This window comes from Wyeomyia smithii, chromosome 1 (genome assembly GCF_029784165.1).
Source record: "Wyeomyia smithii strain HCP4-BCI-WySm-NY-G18 chromosome 1, ASM2978416v1, whole genome shotgun sequence".
NCBI classification, from domain to species: Eukaryota; Metazoa; Arthropoda; class Insecta; order Diptera; family Culicidae; genus Wyeomyia; species Wyeomyia smithii.
In genome coordinates, this window is record NC_073694.1 from 146,825,002 (window position 1) to 146,848,193 (window position 23,192).

The following is a 23,192-nucleotide window of genomic DNA, read 5'->3' on the forward strand; positions in this document are numbered from 1 at the left end:
TCTCCTATTGCCACTCTTATATTCAATAAATAAAACATAACGGCAGGGTTTCGCGCCAACTCGACTGAGGGGCTGGTAGCACCCTCTCAGAATCCAATGAAACATTGTGGGTGTGTAGGCCTTACTATCTTAAGCCACTTCGCATATTTAGTACCAAAAAAACCTTTTTATACATCGTATGAGTACTCAGTCATTCTGTAAAGAGTCTTTGAAAGGTCGACAGAGCTAACACATTCTAGATTACAGAACTAAGATAGTTACAAAAATGAAAGTCTTTTTTTTCGTATCTCTTCCCAGGATCTAAAAATCCAGCTTTTCACAAGCGATAATGACGGACAGATTTATCATTTTGTAAAGATTGTCAAACTACTAGTTCATTGGAAATATCTATTGAACTACAAGATTGACAGCCTCTATTAAATGCCAAATCTATTCGCCGTTGCCAAACATGGAAGTTTTCACTCGCTCGCAATATTTGATGCAAATGTGTTCTTTGATTCAACACATATCATCCAATCATTATCACTCGCGTACAAGTTCTCCATAGAAAGGATACTGATTGTTTTTCACTTTTGATTGTTCTGTTTGCTTGCATTCAATAGTATCGCGAGAATCTGCGAAAAATTAGCGCCGATGATACAAAATTATGAATCCTAATGAACGTAAGATTGTGTTCAACTATTTGTTTACCGAAGTAAATTGCTTACGGAAATTGTGGCATGTGCATATGATTTTTGAAATCACCATTGCGAAGCACGATTTGAAGTAGACAAATCCTGCCTACCTGTAAACAACATTTGAGAAAATCGTTGCGATCGCGCGAGTGCAATCGTTTGCGATTTTTCCGTGAAACATTTACTATACATTAATCGCTCTACATGAAACAAGTAACGTTAAAACGAAATCGTCAAAGAAAACCTTCATATAGGTATTTCTTCGTTTAGAGTTGCTGCTTGCTTGCGTGGAAATGTGTATTTTTCATTACGATGGTTTTATGCTTATGAAGAGCACTTTCAGACACGATTCCCGAATGATTGTTATGCGATGCGACTTTCTCCATCCTTGGTCAGTACCGCTCGTGGAAAGCTGGATAGATTTCTAAACTTATTTTTCGTGTGTGAATGCTGTCATTTTTTTTATTGTGCCAGTCATGGACTACAGTGTGGCTGAATTTGCAGAACTCCAGTTAAAATTTCACATGGCATCTTGTATCATATGCGTCAGGTTGAGAATTTCAATATACATAGCTTACCTACATTTTAAAACAAAATACATCGAACAATTGCTTACATTTTTTCTGCTTACATTGTTTGTGTTGCAATCAAAACTAAAGCATGAAATTCTTTTTCAATTTATTTGAAATAGTACGCGCGGTTGATCGAGAATCGGACGTTGCTTAATTTGTGGCGTTGTTTTGTTAAAGACCTAGTATATGCAATATTCTGATTTATTCGATCAATACTCGTCTGGAGCGCACTAATTTGCATCCTCATAAACATCGTGGTCTCTGTCAAAAAATTACCTAAGCAGCATTATCTTATGATAATAATAAATTAACATTAGTTAATTTTCACGGTGGAGTTGCACTGGTGAATTTGATTCTAGTCAATGATAAAGCATCGAAATACGCATGTTAACTCCAGTCATCGCTAGCTTATCACAAATTATTATATAGGAATTGCTTGAACAATTTTACGCTAACGTTCTCGGTTGGTAGTTCCACCCCCATGATGCTAAGCAGCTCGAAAAAGCTCGTGAAAGCAGCGGCACTATTCGTGAAACCCGGAACAGGTTTTCGACTTCGAGGTATGGGTATGGGTGTGGCATTGTGCAGTGGTGTACAGATTCTATACTAAACGATGTACTCTTTGTCACGACACCAGCGACATATGAGCCGTTGAGAGCAAAAGTGGTACATGTGCCATTTTTACACTTTTTGAGTTTTTTGCATTAATTGATGCAGAACGCAATAATGTACTAGAATATCCAAGAAAAACCGAGATCTGATAACCTATACCAAAGTTATAGCCAACACAAGTTTTAGTAATTAACATAATCACCATTTTCGTGAGAGCAAAAGTGGTACATGTCCAGTCTGTGCATGTTAGATGAATTGTAAGTCGAGGATCTTAGGATATAAAACAAACATGTCTTCAGCAAAGTTGGTCAAGTGATTGAGTACTTTCAGATGAAGATCTGTCTGCTTTGGAGCATTTTACCTATTTCAGTATCAACTCGTATGCTGTTACCAAATACATATACACTAGCGCCACGAAGAGGCAGAATTCCTTAACAAACAGATCATCATTCTATAGTATTCAATCACTTAGACAACTCTGCAGAAGACATGAATGTTCTATGTCCTAAGATTAGAGAGCTATAATGCATCACTGGACATGTACCACTTTTGCTCTCAACGTTTTTTGGTTGTCATTATTTTTCCTATAGAACAAAAGTGGTACATGTTTTTCCATTGAAGTTTGGGTAAGTTTCTCAACCAGAACTCGTTATGTTTTCATGTACTGTCTTTTGAAACCTTTCCAGCAATGATTTAGTGCAGTTATGTTGGAAAAATTGTTGAAAATAATTTACTATTTGAGTGTTTTCGTTTATCGCGTCTCCTGAAAAATTTACTTAATGGCACATGTACCACTTTTGCTCTCAACGGCTCATATATTTAGCAGAAATCACCCCCGGGTAAAATATACAAACAGCACCAGAAGCATCGTTACTCGAAAATAATGCAAAGGCAACAAGTTCAATATTATCCGTACCCATCTTGTCATATGGCTGAGTGCGACAGGCCATACTGAAAGTACGTAACTCGATGCTGGACACAGAGTAGTACACGGAAAGTTGTATAATTTTGCGAAGGTCTGGGTGGATCGAGCTTTTGCACCCACTACCTATAATATTGTTCTTCAATCGAGATGATTGAGTTTAGTTTGCTTCCATTTTTTTTGATTGCGGCAATACTTGAGACACTCGAATCGCATTACAGTTCCACAGTCTTTCGTATTACGAGTATCGTCTATACAACAGGGACCGTACAGTTGTTGAAACCATTTTCAGGATATTTTTACGCTTGGTTAAAGTCAGTGAGAATTGAAAAATCGATACTTAAATAACAAGTGAACTGTGTAATGAGGTTACGATAAAGTTGAAGCTCTGGGAAATTGGGTAATGAAATTAGAGACGGTAATGAGTTTTATAACCAACGGACATTTTCTATGGTAGGAAGGCGACCGGGCTGTTTAACATTCATCAGTTTATTATAAAGATTCCTAAATTAGAAATTTTATATGCATCGTAAACCTTGAGCAAGAAATGAAGTAATGCATCCAAGAAATTGGACCTCTCTTAAATCTTTTACAACCTTGTTTACACTTGAAGGTGCTGTTCAGGCAATTGTTTAACTTTGCAGATTCATTGATTTTAGGTTGAACATTACTTGTTGTTGTCAATCCTTGACATCGCTAGAAATAACTGTATTCAACTAATTTCTTCAAATATGCTGAATTATGGCTACGAACAATTTATTCGCCAACCGTGCATAACGCCGTAGAGTAAAGCAAATTTAAACCTTTCGATGTCCATCACGGTAAGCTATGCAGATGCCCATGCGTCGGAAAAAATATGATTGATGATGTATCTATCCCAATTTTCCACACCATTCCCATCGTTGGAGCCGGCGAGTCAAATTAATAATTCATGTGTCGTTCCAGATCCTTTATATGTTTGAAATATTGGTTAGTTAGTAGGTATGTGTGAGAGTACGTTTTTTTGTGTGTATTGTGTAATATATTCTCGCTATTTGTGATTAACCCTAGTTTTTTTTTGTTACTTGGAAAAATGACATCGGCCAGTGCCGATAACGTCAATTCATCTCAAATATACAATGTATTGGAATCTGTGTATGCGAGTGTTTCTGCTGATTTTCGCGTTTCAAGCATGGGAAAGTGATTGAAACTGTGTCCTGTTGAAGGCTTGTGTGTTTATACAAAAACAAAACTGTGTGTTATATGCTAATGAAACACACAAATGGTGGCTACACACGTTGAAAAAGAGAACAACACCTATGAAAACTGAACCAGTTGAGCCTACCTCCAGCATCCGACGATCTCTGTGATATTCCGCGCTTCATTTCGTGTTTGCCCATAACCTTTGAGCCTTCGGACGATGAACGGACTGTAGATGTTTGGTTGGATGAGACGGATGTAGCTGAGGTGGATGTTGATGCTGTTGGTTGCTGTTGTTGTAACTGTTGCTGCAGCTGTTGCTGATGGTGACTGTGGCGACGTTGCTGTTGTTGTAGCGATGAGTTCAACTGAGCACTGCTTGGTTCGGTTGGATGTCTAACCTTTGGACGAAACCCCTTATTAGGGTATAACGGGTACTATCGTCCAGCTACACGAATCCAGTCACGCCTTAGATCATTGTTGTTGTACCAGATACCTGCGAACGGATCACAAAGAACGTGTCATCCTGATTGCTTCATAGAAGTTCGGTTAAAAATAACTAGCTCTAGCAACACGTTTAATTTAAAGACAATTTTATATATGAATGCGATATTTCGTAACGCAATTAATCTTATTGATAGTGTTCCTCTCGTTTCTGAAGTGCATTCGAATATAGAATGGTCAAATTCCACTCAACATCGGAATTGGAATGATACCCAAAATTAATAGTAAATAATCCTTAATCGCCATTCTAACATCCAAAATGGCGACTTCCAAATTGGCCCCAAACTCAGTATTATATTCCAAGATGGTGACTTCATGTTCAAATATCCAAAATACTAAATTCCAGGATCGAGATGATGTACAGAGAACAAAAATCGATCTCAGACGCCATTTAGGAATCGACCACGGCGACTTTAATTTTCTGGAAGCAGCCTCAAATGGTGTTTCTGAGACAGGAATAATGTTTAGAAATCGATTGCAAATGTCATTTAGAAATTTTACATGACGACTTTGTGGAAAATAGCTCAGAATATCCAAATCTGAGTATTTCGACGCCATTTTGAAAGTCAAGATATTTGAATAGATTTTCATAATTTTTGAACTCTTTACACCGTACACCACCCAGCCTCCCCAGCTGGTCTCGAGGTACGATGTTGGTCTAACAAGCCAGTCGTCGTAGGTTCGAGTCCTGACTCGGGAGAGACTGTTAGTGTCAGTAGGATCGTAGCGCTAGCCCCGCAATTGTCCTATACACTTAACGGTTGGCTGCGAAGTCTGTGTATAGTAAACAGAAGGTCAAGTTCCGAATCGGAATGTAGCACCAAGGCTTTGCTTTTTTTACACCGTACACGACCGATCAATCAATTATCATATTGAAATCTGAAAAATCTGAACCAGGCATTGTGTTTCATACTTCATCCCATTGACGTGTCTTTGTAATATCTTGACGACGACTACATTTAATTTAGACTACACCAAAAACCATTAGTTACAGTCAAAAGTATAGTTTACATAAAAACTATTAATTATATCTGAACCTGTTTTTTCCCAAAAAATTAAAAAAAATGACAGGAATTTTGCTTGGAATAAAATTAAATAAACTCAATATATATTTTTGATAATATAATTTAAGTCTTAGACAACTAGAATAATTTAAAACATAGATAACTAGATATTAGATAAACTAGATAACATAACAATAGAGATAAAAACTCGCGAGATCCCATTTTTCAAAGATGCCGCCTTTTGAAACATATACGCCGTTTTGAAAATAAGCCTTGAGTCTGTGTAAAAATCATGTATTCAAAAACTGATGTTGATTTTACCGGCGACTTCATACAAGTCTGTGCTAGGGTTTCTCGCATGTGCTTGGGTCATTAGTCGCGTAAATTTGTCCTTGGACTTTTTATCGATTTTTAGCACTTTGCAATGAAAAAATAATAATATCTAGCATATTAAAAAATTGTTCAATGTTATATCTATCCAACAACATTTAGGTTATTGTTATCCATCATGTGGTTATGCTGTTATTATCGTTTGAAATCTGACGCAACATTTGCCAGTATCATTTCCAACTTTACAGAATGCATACCAATATAGAAAACAAAGACGTAGTCCCATGTCAAAAGTCCTTTTCTGTCCACTACTCAGGCTCGGTCTTCCGGCGGATTATAGTTGAGGTTCGCAGGAAACCAAACACAATAGAAAGCAGAAAGTTTTCGCTTTCAAAATGGTTTACTAGAATTTTTTGCCAAAATTGTTGTGCAGTTCATAGCGAACTCTACAATGCGCTTGCGGAAAGCTCCTTGTTTCGACGCCATTTTTAACACAACTGTTCATGCATGAACAAAACAAAAAATACTGGCATAAAGAAGAAAGAGAGAGCTTTCATATACATATACTCATTTCTCTCTGAGAGTGTTTGTTGTGGAGTGAGAAAGCGTCAAAAAATTCAAGAATTTCAGTTGTCACTCGTTACGTGGAATTGTGACTGTCATTTTTAAGTGACAATTTTTAGGTTATCGTGACGCTATGCTCTGTCGCTCTCAATTCAAGAACATTTGTTTCATTTTCGAGCAGCTTGTGAGTCAAATGAAAACTACCCAAATTGACAGCTGAAGGACATGGAAAGGGAAGAAATAAATTTCAATTGAAAGCGAAGATTAACAGCGTCACTATCACCTGACGATTATGATAATTATCAATTGAAAATAAAAATGAGCGCTGATGGTAACGAAGGCTCGTAAACAGTACTTTACGCAAATAGAGAAAGGGGCAACAACACCAGCTTCATTGGCTCAAAAGTGACGCAGCTACGCAGCGTCAGTGACCAACACAAAAAAAAATTCCGAAATATTGACCGGAGCTTGCGTAACGTATTTAATGGATGCAATTGCTGTTCCAATTACGTCTTGCCGTGTGAGAAAACTATCGACATGATGCGATGCTAATTTCAAATGACACGCTGAAGAAAGAAAAGTGTTATAATATGCGTCAATGTCTCCGTCAATTGAGATAGTTATCAGTTTCACTACGAATGACCCGATGAGCGCCAGACGGGAACGAAGTCCGTAATCAAATCTGTTTGACAGCGAAAATGTTCATCGTGATTTAATGACAGTAGCCGAAAAGGAATCAAACAAAAATGAAACTGTTCGAATCGAAACGATTGCGTGAAATATTCAGTTACATTGTTATATTTCGAAATTGCAGAGGCCTCATTTCAATCTAATTCTTCGTTTTACGCCAAATAAATTCATATATCTGCTTTTCTATACGTTCTTAAAGTTATCGAAAAAATGAGCTCAAATATGCTATAATTTTGTAAGGAAAAGTCCTGGAGATGTGTGACCTTCTACAAAAACGTATGTTTTGTAGGCCCAAATGCTTCTTTAGAACAACGTTTTCTTGTGAAATGTAACTAACAAAAGATAACTTTCATTGAAAAAACTTTTAACTCTGTACCCAATGAAGATAGGAATTCTATTTGTTCAGTAAAGTCTCATATTTTTGCACGCTCTAAAACTTTGCCGAATAAGCCATTCCTCTATCAAAGAAAAGCCTTGGTGCTACATTCCGATTCGAAACTCGATCTTCTGTTTATTTATACACAGACTTCGCAGCCGACTGTTTAGTGTATAGGACAATTGCGGGGCTAGCGCTACGATCCTACTGACACTAACAGTCTCTCCCGAGCCGAGACTCGAACCTACGACGACTAGCTTGGTAGGTCAGCATCGTACCTCGAGACCATCTAGGAGGTTGCCATTCCTCTATCTCTTAACACAAAAAAGTTGGTATTTTTTGTATATGAAAACCTACTGTAACATATGCTCGCCATACTCTAATATGGGTGGATTGGGACAAATGGAACCTGAAGGAGTTTATAGTACTTCAGCTAAACTTTAAGGAAAAGTATTGACATCTAGATTCCACTTGCCCCTCTTTAACCTATACGATCTTGAAGTTATCGAAAAAATAAGCTAAAATAAGATGTAACTTTTCAAGGAAATGTCCTGGAGATATATAGTCTTTGGTAAAAATGTGTTTTTTGTATGCACTAACAATTCCTCCGCTGTGAAGAAAGAAAAACAATTCCTCCGAATAACACTTTCGTGTAAATTGCAATTAACAAAAGTTAAGTACACAAAACAAACTTTTGAGTAAGTTCCATGTGATATTCTTTATAACTTTGTTCCAAAAAAGATAGGATGTTCATTTATTCAACAAAGTTTCATATTTTTTAACCTTCTACAACTTTTCTGAATAAACTATTCTTCTATCTCTTAACACACAAATGTTATTTTTCTTATTTTTGGTATAGTAAACTTTTCATATTTTTTGACAATTTGCGATTATGCGGGTCATTCATACAAACAATTGTTCCAGAGACACTAATTAGTTAGGATGAAGGTATAAGCCGCTATGGAATTAAGTCCCACTTTATGCCTTATTGGACCACTGTGCATCAGAATAATAGACTTTACAGAAAAACCCTAACTTGCCTAACCCTCAAACCGCTATCTTCTGTTTGAACCGTTTTCCAACACAACCAAACGTGTCTGAGCTACAATGCTTGGAAAAAGAGTATGATAACTTGCATACGCTTTTTAAAGAAATAACTTTTGAGACAAAAATAAAACATTCCATCCACTAAGTTTTGTAAGGTAAAAACGTTAGCGTTTTATCCGGAATGGCTTTCAATTGATTTCTCGGTCATTTGACGTTTCGCTCAATAGCCGTACCAATTTGCTCGCTTAATCGCAATTGTTCTACCTTTCAAGAAAAAACTTTTGGCTGTTTCTCTCGACCTCAAGTTGAACAATCATATCATGTTATTGAAATGGAACCTACGACAAACAGAACACTTTCTAAGATTACACTGGAAGTATACAAACATGTTGTAACAAACATAAAATATGTAATGTTCGATTTTTTTTCACTTGTTAAATTACCAGTCTAGTCAAGCTGTTGCCTAATACCTAAAGTATCGATACATTCTGCTTAGCCAGAGGTAATCCTTGCAATTAGTATGACCCGTTCAGTGCAGACAATAAATTGGATGCACACGTAATTGCTGGCTGGCTGGCCGATAGCATTTTTCGCTCTCGGAGAAACGTTTACCCAGCCCATTCTGTGATTTTTGTTGTTGTCGCGTAACGAGCATCCGAAGGGCGACAGAAAGTGCGACGAGGACCCAAACTTTCCTTGTTTTGCTATAAACGACCTGCAAATGGGTGCGAGACAATGCACAGACTCAATATGTCATTGCCGTTTCCCAATCCTTCAGCTTCAGCGGCTCTGTCTCCGCAGTTTAAGCTCGCAACATCCGGAGCCGATGCTGAGTAGCATCAACAGCCACTACCAGTGAGAAGCAGTGACAAGATTTGCTCACTTTACGGGAGACTAACATCCTCCTAGCCATGCGACTGTTATTTGCTTCTCTGTAAATCTTGGAAAATCCTTTTTCCTCCAAGCAGCTGCGAGCGTGAAATTGGATGACAGAGAGTGAGCGCTACAAAGGCAGACGGCCAAATTGGATACTGAAGTCGTACGATGTATGAAAAATGGCAAAGCTGAACGTCGACGGTTTCTGTTCCTCCATACGAAAACGAAGCCTGTCGAGCACATAAGGTCTGTCACTCTTAAATTAATTCAATTGTGTTCGAAGAGACTTTATTTTCTTATGCATGAGAGTCAATAAAGTAATTTTTTATCCGCGTTTCAACACGTGACGGCTTCGTCCTTGGAGGTCAAGACTTTTCTTTTAGGAGAAAGTTACACGTTAAAGTAAGTAATATTGGACTTACTGATCATTATGATTTATTCTGTCCGGTAAAATCCTCTTTATATTATCACAAGATGGTGTTTACCTGAAAGAAAATGCACACTCGCGGAATCACACTCTTCGACGGTAAATTTAACAAACGCGTAAAACGTGAATACTAGTTTTCTTCCTCTGAACCTGTCTGGTTGATCTAGTCGTATGTTAAAGTTAATCTCGAATCCGCCAATTCAAATGGGCACACATTTCCCAACGAGGTGCGACCGACTGATGAACAATAAAACTTGGAACAAATTTTGCTGGAATAGGAGATTTCACATTTATTCAACGAACTAAATTTTCACTCACTATCCGTCGGAAATAGATTTACCCGAGCGCGACGCGGATTTCACAGGACAACACCCAAGGAAAAACTAATTTCTGCACATTGCCTATGCAGCAAGTGGAGGCTTTTCACCAAGTGGATTTTATGATCCTTTGTGTAGCACAGAGATCCTAGGGCGAGGTTCCCGTGTAATCTCCGTGACTGTACAAACTCAACTGAAAATTGATGCTGCGAAAGGCTGAGATTTTTCCTTCGCAAGATGAAGCAGAGCAGAGCTATTTCCGCTGTGCTCCACATTGGGGGATGACAGGACGATGTTGGAGATAGCTATCCGCTCTCGGCGCTCACGCTTCTGCACGTTTTTTGTTCATGCAGGCGGCTCTCACCAGCGTGGCATTTCGTATTCGGTTGACCAGTAAATGTGGTTGTAAGCACAAAACGTTGACGAGAACTGGCAGCGGAAGTTATCCACCGGTAACGTTTTGCAATGATCTGAAAACATTGAGTGTCGTTGGATTTATTCAACAGTTGGAGGTTAAATTTCCCGACAGTTTTTGTGAATGAGCCCTTCTTGCAAGAAAGTTGAAATATTTACGGTCTCAAAGAGGGCTCTTTGCAAAAAGAAAGTAGCTTTTGATGTATTTCGGTATCGTTTATGTAACGTGCAAACCCACGTGAGAACGTATTCACTGAAAACAAGTTTGTGTGCGCCTTTACGGCAGCAGCAGTCTCCGTTTACCGGCGATGGGAGTGAAATAGGATAACACAGCATAGCCTAACTCATGTGCCTGTGTGATGCCCATGATTAATAAACCACGATGATTTTAATAACTTGATGAAAAGATGGTTTGTTATCTTGATAATTAAATGAATTGTAGATTTGATGATTTGTTAATTTGGTGATTTCATGATTTGAAGACTTGATCACTTGATGATTTGATGATTTCAAGATGAGATTAATCTTAGTACACGCGTGAATATTTTCAACTATTTCATTCCCATTTTGAAATGTCCATAAGACTTTGATTTTTTTTTTTTTTACATAATATTTTCTGAATCTTTCTTGTTGGCGTTTCATATGAAAGATCTTCTTGAGTAAAATACAAAACCTCAAAAAACATTTGATTTGAATGATAATTAGTTTTTCTCGATTTTTCCTGCCAGGATCTGCAAAAAACGAGTTTTCACTCTGTTAATCACAACTTTTAAAGCAATATTAAAAAAAATTGAATAAATATGAAGGTCGTAACCGACTTTAAGGTTTGAAGAATGACCCCGATACTTAAACAACGCACATCACCAGTACCCGTCCTAAGGTCCACTTTAGCAGATTTGTTCTTTTTCAGCTGGTCAATTCTGTCACCTTTGGCACGTGCACCAAGATTGCCCTATCGTCTCCGCTTCCTAGAAATGCTCATAGACATGCTGTTACCATCTTTCCACCTCACATTGTAAGTAGGTTGCCGTGCATGATTTTGCACATATCTCCCTGCGGCACATATCCTCGTAGGAACTGCCTTGCTTTTGTAGATCTTTCGAGTGTCGTTCGCATAGTACAGCTCTTCCATCGCTGCTCGATCTCGGTTCTCTTATCGACACCTTAGAAAAACTGAGTTTCGCCTGTTCTGTGATATCATTCTAAATCCATTGCTCTAACACCGACGAGAATTCTGAGCTCAAGCATATAGCTACTAGCTAGTGCTCCGAATTTGAATTAGTACTGCCATGGGCGCAACTAAGGAAAATTTCTAGGGGGGGCTAGTTTTCATGCATGTAATTTTAAAAAACAGAAAAAGGAGTTTTATTATGCTTATTTAAAAACGCTTAAAATAGTGTCGTAACAGCAGAAAAAATCACTTCAAGATAGAATCTCCGAAGATGTACTAAATATCTTGAACACAGCGTCAACGCCAACCTCTTTCAGCAACACTGATTTGATATTGAGGAGAGCCAGGTTTGGTAAATGGCTGGGTAGTGTTTTTTAACAACACACCCGTCTAGTACGGGAATAAAATAGACCCCAGTGTGGTTCAAGGCATAATTCCCTATTCCTACCTCCACGTGTTACCGACTGGGATACGAGCAACCAAGGGAAAACCAGTGAACCGGTGGGAATTTGGTCGTATGCTGACAGGAAAGGGGTAGTTGTTCTCCTTAGAGAGCAGCTTATCTGAACCCCACAGGCTAGGGGCGGCTCAAACATCGACTGATCCGGACCGAACGGCTGAACTATGAAATACGGTGTCCCGCCAGCTACATCTATGGCGGCAGTCCCGTCGCGAGACTAGGCATCGCAGCCCTAGTAAGGCAGCATACTAAATTAAACATACTACGAAGAATCAAGAATTCAGAACGAACCGGAACAATAGGCAATGACCCAACCGACGAAATAAGGACGACGATTGGAAGCTCGGTACATGTAACAGTAGATCGCTCAACGCCCCGGATGTCGACTGGATGCTGCTGGATCAGCTAGAATCCCGCCCTTTCGACTTCGGATTTGTGACCGCAAGGCACAGTACCACCAAAGCGGTGGCACAATCAATGAGCTTGGTAGCGGTTTTATAGTGCTGGGCAGGATACAGAGTCGTGTAATGAAGTGGCAGGCAACCAGCGACAGGTTGTGTTTGTTGAGAATAACAGGGTTGTTCTACAACTACACTATTCCCAATGTGCACTGCCCTCACGAAGGAAGACCTGATGCAGAGAAAGAAACGTTCTACGCACAGCTGGAGAAACTTTACGATAGTTGCTCGCGTAGAGACATCAAGATCGCCATTGGGGACATTAACGGAAGGAAAGACTTACATAAGCCGGTGATCGGCCCGCACAGCCTGCACACCGTGACGAGCAACAACGGCCAGCCATGCACCAACTTCGCAGCTTTCCGCGGGCTGGCAGTTAAAAGTCCCTTCTTTCCTCGACCAACGTATAGCAAAACAATTGACCACGTTCTCATCGACGGCCCGTTCTTTTCAGACATTATAAACGCGTACGCCCCAATCACAGTGCAGATCGGACATGACCACTTCAATACAAAAAAATACAAAACCCTCATATAACTGGTAGTCCTCTACGGAAGTCCTCTTGGTGTTTTCGAACGGAAGGTGCTGTGGACTATCTACGGTGGAGTACAAACGGACGACGGATAACAGCGCGACAGCGCATGAACCATTAGCTAAAAACGCTGTTTGCAGAGAACCCCATTGCGCACCTGGCGAAAGACAATAGGTTGAGGTGGACCGGTCACGTCGTAAGGATGTCGGACGACAACCCTGTGAAATCACTTCTCTCCAGCAAACCCTACCGGCACCAGAAAGTAAGGGGCGCAGCGTGCATGATGGCTCGACCAGATCGAAAGAGACTTGCGAGTGATGAGACGTCTGGGGAACTGGTAAAACACAGCCCAAAACCAAGTAAAATGGCGACAACTTCTTGATACAGCACGAGTTACTACAGCTCTTGTCTGACTGGTGAGATGAGTAAGAGAACTAGGTTTGAGAATCGATCCTGGGTGCAGAACTAGTTTTAGCAGTGATGCCACATATTCAGATTTATCTGTATTTATACAGATTTTTTACGTATTTTTCATACAGATATCTGCATATACAGATTGCAGATTTTCTGTAAAAAATACAGATTTATATAGATTTTTTTGCTTTTCATGGGGTCTTCAATTAAACTTATTGATATAGTTGAAAAACAAAAATTAACTCAAATGCGGCTCAGCGTGTCGGAGGTTTTACTATTTTCATATGCTACGCATAAATGTGTGCATGAATAAGCCACGGGATAAATGTTAAACAAGCTATGATGTCATTTTTTTCGAGAAGGATAGCTCCAGTACATATGCAGATTTTTATACAGATTTTTTTAAATTTTACCAAGGTGACAAGATTTTTTGAGCTCCGAAATACAGACGAAAATGTGGCATGACTGGTTCTTAGCCAATGAATGACGACATTTCAATTTGTGTTGATTTTGATGCTCTGATATGTAGTATGGAATGTATTTATATTGAATACAATCATTCTCTGGAAAATTCTAGGGGGGGCTAAACACTTTCTAGAAGGGGCTGAAGCCCCCCCTAGCCCCCCCGTAGTTGCGCCCATGAGTACTGCGGTTTGTACTATTGTTGATGACGTCAGTGAAGAAATTGTCATCAATTAGAACGTGGTCGATTTGCATCTCTGTCTATTGCTCGGGTAATCTCCAGATGGTTTTGCGAATATTGTTGCTTGAGAACAAAGTACTTCGAACTTCAGTACTTCACCTACCTAATGATGCATTTTTACCCAGAACTATGGAGCTGCTTCCCCGCTCGATAGTAGTGCCACAACTTTCGTAGAAAGTAGCCGCTCGATGCTCGTTATTCTATAACTTCTGTCTCGTCCAACAAAGTTCCTGCAACGCTGTGATCGCTGTGATCGCTGTGATCGCTGTGATGTCGATTGTTCCGATTCATGTTTTCTCTTACATTTTTTCCTGTATTCATTCAGAATAGAATTACTCTTTATAGTAGTAATTCTTTTGGTAAGAGGAAGGAGTCTCATTGAAACCTCGTTTCTCCCGTCCATAGCTGCAACTCCCGGGAGAGAACTATTAGACGTTTTTTCGAATCACTTATTCTTCTCTTTCCATCAGATATAGTGAGTCGCTATACAAGTGTGAGATCAGGCAATAGTTCAGTTACAAAAATAACTTCCACAAGACAGTGTGTGTGTGGTTGATCGAGGCATGTGTGGAGCATAGCGCAATAGTGAAGGGTGATCGATATTGTGGTCTTAGGGGAAACTACCTCTCCTTGGCCAAAACACCATGCCAGAGACATCGCAGGTTGCGGGTTCGAGTCCCGTCTGAATGAGGTAAAAAATTTTCCATGTCTAAATCACATCCACAACCCGGGATCATTTTTTGCATCCTCGAAAACATCACATACATTGCCTACTTTTTTGTATTTGTGCCGTGTCAAATAAATTATAGATGAAGAAAAAAAATTGCCTATTTTACGAAATAGAGATGTCCAGCTTTTTCTGTCTAGGGCACCCGCTCTCCAGTCACCTCATACACCAGCAGATCGATAGTCTTCTTCCACCGCGCATATCCACCGAGTGCGAAGTCTACCAAGGAATTGACGACCTCTTCCTAGTTCTTTGTAGAATATAGTTTTGACGGCTCTCTCTTCAGGCATTCTGGCCACAGCCCACCGAAGCCTGCCTGCCACACTGTATTACCTTCACCATATTGGCATGTTTGTATACTTGGTACAACTCGTGATTCATGCGCTTGCGCCATACTCAATCATCCATTTTACCGCCAAGTACCTATCGCAAGATCTCACGCTCGATAACATCGAGCACTCGTCGTTCAGCTTCCTTCAGCGGTGATGCTTCATGTTCGTAAAGCGCCACCGGGAGGATCAGCGTCCTATACAGCACTAGTTTTGTGCGAGTTTGCAAACTACGAGACCTTAGTTGTTTACGTCCGTAGTAGATCCTGATCCCAGCTCTTCGTTTCACTTCACAGCTTATATCGTTGTCACATGTTATGAGGTTATCAAGATAAACGAATTCATCAACCACTTCAAATCGTTTTCCCTCATTCTCTCCGTTCCCCACATCACCGGAACTCCCACACTCTCTGCCAGTTACCATGTACTTTGTTTTGACAAAGTAAATGTTGACTCGCAACCTCGCCGCTTCCCTCTTAAAAAGCCTGAATGTCGTCCGCAAAGCCAAGAAGCTTGTGAAATTTCGTGATGATCGCACCGTTTCTTCGCACGTTTGTTCCTCGTACTGCACCTTCAAAGGCGATGTTGAAAAGTAAACTGGAGAGCGTATCCTTCTAAATCGTCAACGTTAACAAAGGCGATTGATGTCTCACCAGCTATCCGCGATTTTAATTTCGCCAGCGTTATACGACTCAGCTTCATTAGTTTCATCGGGCAACCGTGTTTACGCATAGTCTCCACACAACTCGTTTCTTTTCACTGAGTCGTATGCTGTCTTAAAATCTACAATCAGATGGCGAGTCTGCAAGATTCACTCCCGGAACTTATTAAGGATCTATGGCAGGGTAAATATATGATCCGTCGTGAAACGCTTCTGTAGAAAACCGATCAATCTGAAGAATAGGATACGGGAGAGCACTTTGTATGCGGAGTTGAGCAACGATCGATAGTTGCAGCAATCCAGTCGATAGTCCTTCTTGTAGATTGAGCATATTGTTCTGCGATCCGTTGTTCCAGTTCTCTGGCGTATTCTTATGCCACGCCATCATCTTCCCAGTCAGCATACGACCGAGGTTTTCATCCGGGATTTGTTATCCTCAGATCCGCTAATGTTATTCGTATCCCGGTCGGCACCACGTGGAGATTGGGAAAGGAGATGCTGGACAGAGGGAATGACCTCATTAGGATCTCAAGTTACTCGTGTCCAGCCATTTCCCAACCCGAAAAAAATATTTTTATCGAACAAACTCTATCTTACCTTACCAATCAGCTGAACTGTCCCTTGCTGATCGGAGAAGCCGTCTCAATTCAATTTGGTCCATGGCTGCAGCTCGCCAACCATGTCGTCTGCGGAGACTCCGCAGGTCACTTGATGAAGTCACCCTTCTCGCTGCGCCCCGTCTTCTCGTTCCAGTCGGGTCGTTATCAAGAACAATTTTTGCCGGGTTGTCGGCCGACAATCTTACGATATGCCCAGCCCACCGTAGTCTCCCGATTTTCACCGTTTGAACGATGAGTGGTTTTCCCAGCAACTCGTGGTTTATTCGCCTCCGCCAAGGGCCTCCACAAGCATAGTCCAGGTTTCGTGGCCGTAGAGAACTACCGGTCTGATCAGTGTTTTGTAATGATTTATTTATGTCCTAAAATATTTATTCAGAACTAATATTGTGTGTTCTGCTATAAATGGTGACATTACAACACTATTATATATATTTGTATTTTTTATATTATTGAATGTTATTGGCTTTCGCAGTTAAGTTAATGTAATTGTAGGAAAATTATTAAACCTACTTGTAAAGGAGAAAAAAAAAGGAATAAAACGAAACTTAAAATAAACTTAAAACTATCTTACTGACTATAAAGTGAGCTAATCGTTGCAATTGAGGATTGCAACGATTTTTGTCGGAATTTGTTGATAATTTGGCTTGACATATTTTCTAATGTTTCTACATTAGTGAGCCTATGTAGTTCGTTCGTGATAAACCAGGGAGGACGCTTCAAAATCATTTTCAAAAGTTTATGATGAATCCTTTGAAACGTCTTCTTCCTGGTTGCACAACAATTTGTCCAGATGGGAACTGCATATAACATTGCTGGCCTAAAAATTTGTTTGTAAATTAACAGTTTAATCTTGAGACAAAGTCTAGAATTCCTGTTGATGAGAGGATATAAACATTTGATATACTTATTGCACCTCGACTGGATATTTTCAATGTGCTCCTTGAAAGTAAGATTCTGATCATAAATTAGCCCTAAGTATTTAACTTGATCAGACCAATTTAAGACCACACCGTTTATCTTAATAACGTGGTTATGGGTGGGTTTGAGAAATGAAACTCTTGGCTTATGAGGAAAAATAATTAACTGTGTTTTTGAAGCATTAGGGGAAATCTTCCATTTTTGTAAGTATGAAGAAAATATATCTAAACTTTTTTGAAGCCGACTGCATATAACACGAAGGCTTTTTCCTTTTGCGGAAATGCTTGTATCGTCACAAAACAGAGATTTCTCACAACCTGGTGGTAAATCAGGAAGATCAGAAGTAAAAATGTTATCTAAGATTGGGCCCAAGATACTCCCCTGAGGCACACCAGCTCTAACAGGCAATCTATTAGATTTGCCATTTAAATAGTTAACCTGGAGAGTGCGGTCAGTTAAATAACTTTGTATCATTTTTGTGAAGCGGAAAACTGAAATTTGACATTTTAGCCATTGAACCTTTATGCCAAACACTATCGAATGCCTTTTCTATATCTAGAAGAGCAGCTCCAGTCGAATAGCCTTCAGATTCAGAATCATATTTGTTACTCCAAGTAACTGATGAGTAGTGGAATGCACATGGCGAAAACCAAACTGCTCATTTGCAAAAATTGAGTTCTCATTAATATGTGTTATCATTCTATTAAGAATTATTCTTCCAAGAATTTTGCTAATAGAGGAAAGTAAACTAATTGGTCGATAACTTGACGCCTCAGCTGGATTCTTTTTGGGTTTTAAAATTGGAGTGACTTTGGCATTTTTCCATTTCGTAGGAAAATGTGCTAGTGCAAAGCATCTGTTAAAAATTTTTACCAAGAAATTTAAAGAGTTTTCGGGAAGTCCTTTGATGAGGATATAGAAAATCACATCATCTCCTGGTACTTTCATGTTTTTGAATTTTTCGAGAATAGTTCGCACCTCATTCAAGTTTGTTTCCAATAGCTCTTCGGAAAGAAATTCTTGGGTGGTGATCTGATCATACTTTTGGTTTACTTCATTTTCAATAGGACTTACTACGTTCAAATTGGAGTTATGAACACTCTCAAACTGCTAAGCAAGTTTTTGAGATATTTTTTCATTCGTTAGAAAAATGCAATCACCATCTGTAAGGACTGGAATGGGCTCCGAAGGTTTTTTAAGAACCTTCGAAAGTTATCAGTGTTTTGTAGATGGTCAACTTCGTGCGGCGGCGGATTTCATTCGAGCGGAGCGTCCTCCGGAGTCCAAAATAGGCACGATTTCCTGTCATAAGGCGTCGATGAATTCCGCCACTCAGTGCCTTAGATTATCGATGTTTATTCACGGGAGAATTGATTTTTTCTCAGTGTCAGCACTTTTTTTCCTGATTATAGGGGGAACTCATTAACCTATGCTCATTGCGACGATGTATGAATTTCGTTTACCATATTCAATGATAGAACAGTGGGGTGAATATCAAAGGCCTCGAAATGATATTCAGAGAAGTTCTGGCAATAAGTATATCCAAGTAGTGAAACCTTGTTCCTGCGATGTCAGTATAAATTGTCGAGTGAGGCAATTTGATTCTCACGATTTGGAAATGATTTTCATATTTGACGATCAAAATATCAACACGAGTGTTAATATTAATACCGTCTGTGTTCGTTGATTGTTTGGTATCATGAATATCAACTTCACATGGGTAATATGATTATCAATATAAAGAAGGTTGAAAATCACTACTTTTGAATATCATGATAGTGAATATTCTCAGCACTGCCGCCACTGGTGTTGTTGTCAGCAGTCACCAGTGAGCCCAAGTACAAAAACTAGTCTACCACCTCGATTTCATCACCGCTTTTATAAATTCGTGGTGGGAGGTTGATACTGTCCTCTTTGGAACCTCTTCCTCTCATGTACTTGGGCTTCGATGCATTTATGGCCAATCCAATTCGTCCGGCTTCAGCCTTCAGTCTGATGTGCATCTCCGTCATCTTCTCTAGGGTTCGTGCTACAATATCAATGTCATCGGCGAAGCCAACGAGCTAAACAGACCTCCTGAATATCGTGCCACTCGTGTTGTTCTGGCGACACTAACTGATCCCGCCCGGCACACGCGGATAGGTCCACCGTTGCGGCGGACTATAAGCCAACGTCATAATCAATTCGAGAAATAAACAGGATAGATAGGAGGAAAAAGTATATTTTTTAGCGCAAAAAAAGTAGTAGTAGATAGAAGAGTAATGAAAGAAGAATCATCGAAAAATTGAAAGCTAACAGTTCGAGAGAAATTAATGAAGGTTAGATTATTGAGTTAAATTAAGTATAAGTATAATTTTAATACAAATTTCACCATTTTGAAACGTCAAATGTAAAATAATTAATCTGCTTCACATGACCGATAGATTTGCGCACGCTCGAATGTATTTGCGTCAACTGGAAAACTACTAGTTCAGAAAGTTTAGGTAAGAACGGGAAAGGACTAAATGTAAGTGGAATACCATCTAATGCTTGTTCTCAAAAATCGGAATCTAGCGTTGGATCAAGGTGATTTAATAAAAATATGTTCGAGCGTGTCACTAAAAAAGTCAGTACCCTAGTCCACGTCTCCAACATTATCAAGTACAGCGCAATTCATTTCAAGAAATGATTGGTTCAGTGCAACAAAATCTGCTTTCTCAAAATTAAATTCGTTATTTTCGCTGCTAGATATCATATGATTCGAAACACATATACATTTAGAGGAGACTAATTTTGTTCTTCCATAAAAAAATGTACCCTGTGAAGACTAAATCGATTTTTTATTCCAAATATTTTAACTTTTTTGAAGTAGAATACTTCTCTCAGGAAGTTCGGCTACATAGGGATGTGAAATGAAAATCTGAAACCGAAAAAAGTGAAAAATATGTCCAATTTCAAATGCTAATAAATCGGTTAGTATTCAATGGATTTCCTTCGTTCTTGCAGCAATAAATTGGGAAATCTTCTAAGATTCTTCCCAAAAGAAGTTAACTTTAATTTTATTATTCACACTATTGTTCTATTGAAAATAGTCAAGCCTTGTCAAAACAAAAAATTCGACCTCTGATTGGTCGTTATATGATTGCTTCCCAAGCACGGTCGACAGAATCATATACCTTGCAATTGAAAACATGCTATTTGGTCTATATAAGAGCCTGCTTCAACCGACGCCTCTCATAATAGTTCTAGACAGCGACAACAGCAGTCGTCCTCCCTTAGCAGCACCTCTGATTGGTCGTTATATGAATGCTTTCCAAGCACGGTCCACAGAATCATATACCTTTCAATTTTAAACATGCTATTTGGCCTATAAAAGAGCATGTTTTAGCCGAAGCCGCTCACAATAGTTCTAGACAGCGACAACAGCAGTCGTCCTCCCTTAGCAGCAGCACTAGCAGTGCAGTGGATACCAGCGATGGCGGAAAGCGGCCACAGCTGCGGCGTAGCTATGGATAGCGCACTAGTTGCAGCGAATTCCAGCAACGATAGCAGCTGGGCCAGCTGATGCAGGGACAGTGGATACCAATGGCAGCGTATAGCGGCCCCAACTGTGGCATGGCTATGGATAGTGAACTAGTTGCAGCGGATCTCAGCATCGATAGCGGGTGATGCAGTGAGGCACTTTAGTGAAATGAAGTCTCTGTGCGATAGTGGGCACTAGTAAATGCATTCAATGAAAAGTTGACTCATTTTGACAACACGCGAGCCGTCTAGTCTTGAGTGTTATATCAGCATTTCACAGTTTATTTTATCACAAGGAATATTTTATTCACACTGTCAGTGATAATGCAAAGTTCTTTTCAGGATGAAATAAAAATTTGATTGAAGAGTTAAGATTTTCTATGAGTTAATTCACGTTTTTAAATTTGTAAGAGCTATAAATTTTACTTTATCTCCGTGTCTCAGAACGTACCGAATTATCTTTTAGTTCAGTCATGAACACGACAGCCGTAACTTTCATTATCTGCATAAAAAAATCAATTTTTCGCATAATCAAAATTCAAAAACCAGCCCCAATAATGACAAGCAACTTACTATATTATTGAAAATGATCAATCCTTGTTGAAGCGCAAAATTCGATTGATCTGATTGGTCGTTTACATGATTGCTTCCCAAGCACAGTCGACAGAAACATAGAGCTTGCAATTTGAAATGTGCTCTTTGTCAGTAAAAGAGTAAGGATGGGAAATATCGACTGATATGGCTATCGAAAGTTATTGATAATTTCTTGCTCCTATCGATAAGTTTTTCATCCCCATATAAGAGCCTGTTTCAGTCGAAGCCGCTCATAATAGTTCTAGATAGCGACAACAGCAGTCGTCCTCCCTTAGCCGCAGACTAGCAGTGCAGTGGATACCAGCGATGGCAGAAGGCGGCCACAGCTGTGGCGTATCAATGGATAGCGCACTAGTTGCAGCGGATTCCAGCAACGATAGCAGCTGGGCCAGCTGATGCAGGGACAGTGGAACAGGGACAATGGCAGCGTATAAACAACTGTGGCATGGCTATGGATAGCGAACTAGTTGCAGCGGATCTCAGCATCGATAGCGGCTGATGCAGTGAGGCACTTTAGTGAAATGCAGTCTCTGTGCGATAGTGGGCACTAGTAAATGCATTCAATGAAAAGTTGACTCATTTTGACAACACGTGAGCCGTCTAGTTTTGAGTGTTATATCAGCATTTCATTGTTTTCTTTAGCACAAGAAATACTTTATTCGCCCTATCAGTGATAACGCAAAGATGTGATCGGCATCTTATCTGATACTAAAAAGAACAACAAATTGTCCTTTTCAGGAATAAATAAAAACTTGATTGAAGAGTTATTATTTTCTAATGAGTTAATTCACTTTTTTTAATTTGTAAAAGTTATAAATTTTACTTCATCTCCGTGTCTCAAAATGTACTGAATTATCTTTTCTTTCAGTCATTAGCACGACATCCGAAAAAAATTCATCTCAAAATTTAAAAATTGTCAAGCCCCAACCTTGACAAGCAACTTACTATATTATTGAAAATAGTCAATCCTTGTTGAAGCATAAAATTCGATTGATCTGATTAGTCAACGTTTATTTACTAGAAAAAATGACTGACACGCAAGCAGCCGGGTTATCTTTCTACTACTTCTACTTCAAACTTGTGGTCGTGGCTTTGCACACAACCCTCTTGTTATTTCCAAATATTTTAACTTTTTTTACTTGATTTCTTCATGATTTGTTTAGGTAATCTTTTGTAGTTTCCATAGAAATTTTTTTTTGAGAAATGAGCTTTTTTGGATAAATAATTTTCAATTTTTATTTTACCTTTTAAAAAAAAAATATGTTTAGGGTGTAAAAAATTTTTGGAAAGACATAATTCAAATCTACAACTTTGCCGAAGACGTCACACCGATCAAACATACTGTTTTGCCCCTTTAAATATTTGTAATCATTTACTACTTTCTAATACTACATCTAATACTTTCCTTAAATAGCATTTTTAAAGCTTCTCTTGAGTCATGTTCCAAAAAATTAAACCAATAGCACAAAACGGCATCTTGTGCCTAAAGAAACGTCTATGCAAAGTTTCAGCCAAATCAAAAATGACAGTTAAAAAAATTTTTAAACTGGGAAACAGTGGAGACACATGGTAAAAATTTGGTGGAGACGCATAGTA

General features: G+C 39.2%; 1 protein-coding gene across 1 annotated transcript in view; it reads right to left on the minus strand.

Moving 5' to 3' along the window:
* The window catches only part of LOC129718168 (uncharacterized), a 104,026-nt gene extending 93,725 nt beyond the window's left edge, over window positions 1-10,301 (minus strand). Inside the window, exons 1-2 of the mRNA XM_055668623.1 lie at window positions 9,773-10,301; window positions 4,105-4,455 (exon numbers count right to left, since the gene is read on the minus strand). Coding sequence (XP_055524598.1) covers window positions 4,105-4,159 — 55 coding nt within the window. The 5' untranslated portion in view covers window positions 4,160-4,455; window positions 9,773-10,301. The remainder of the gene's footprint in view (window positions 1-4,104; window positions 4,456-9,772) is intronic.
* Window positions 10,302-23,192: the final 12,891 nt, after the last annotated feature.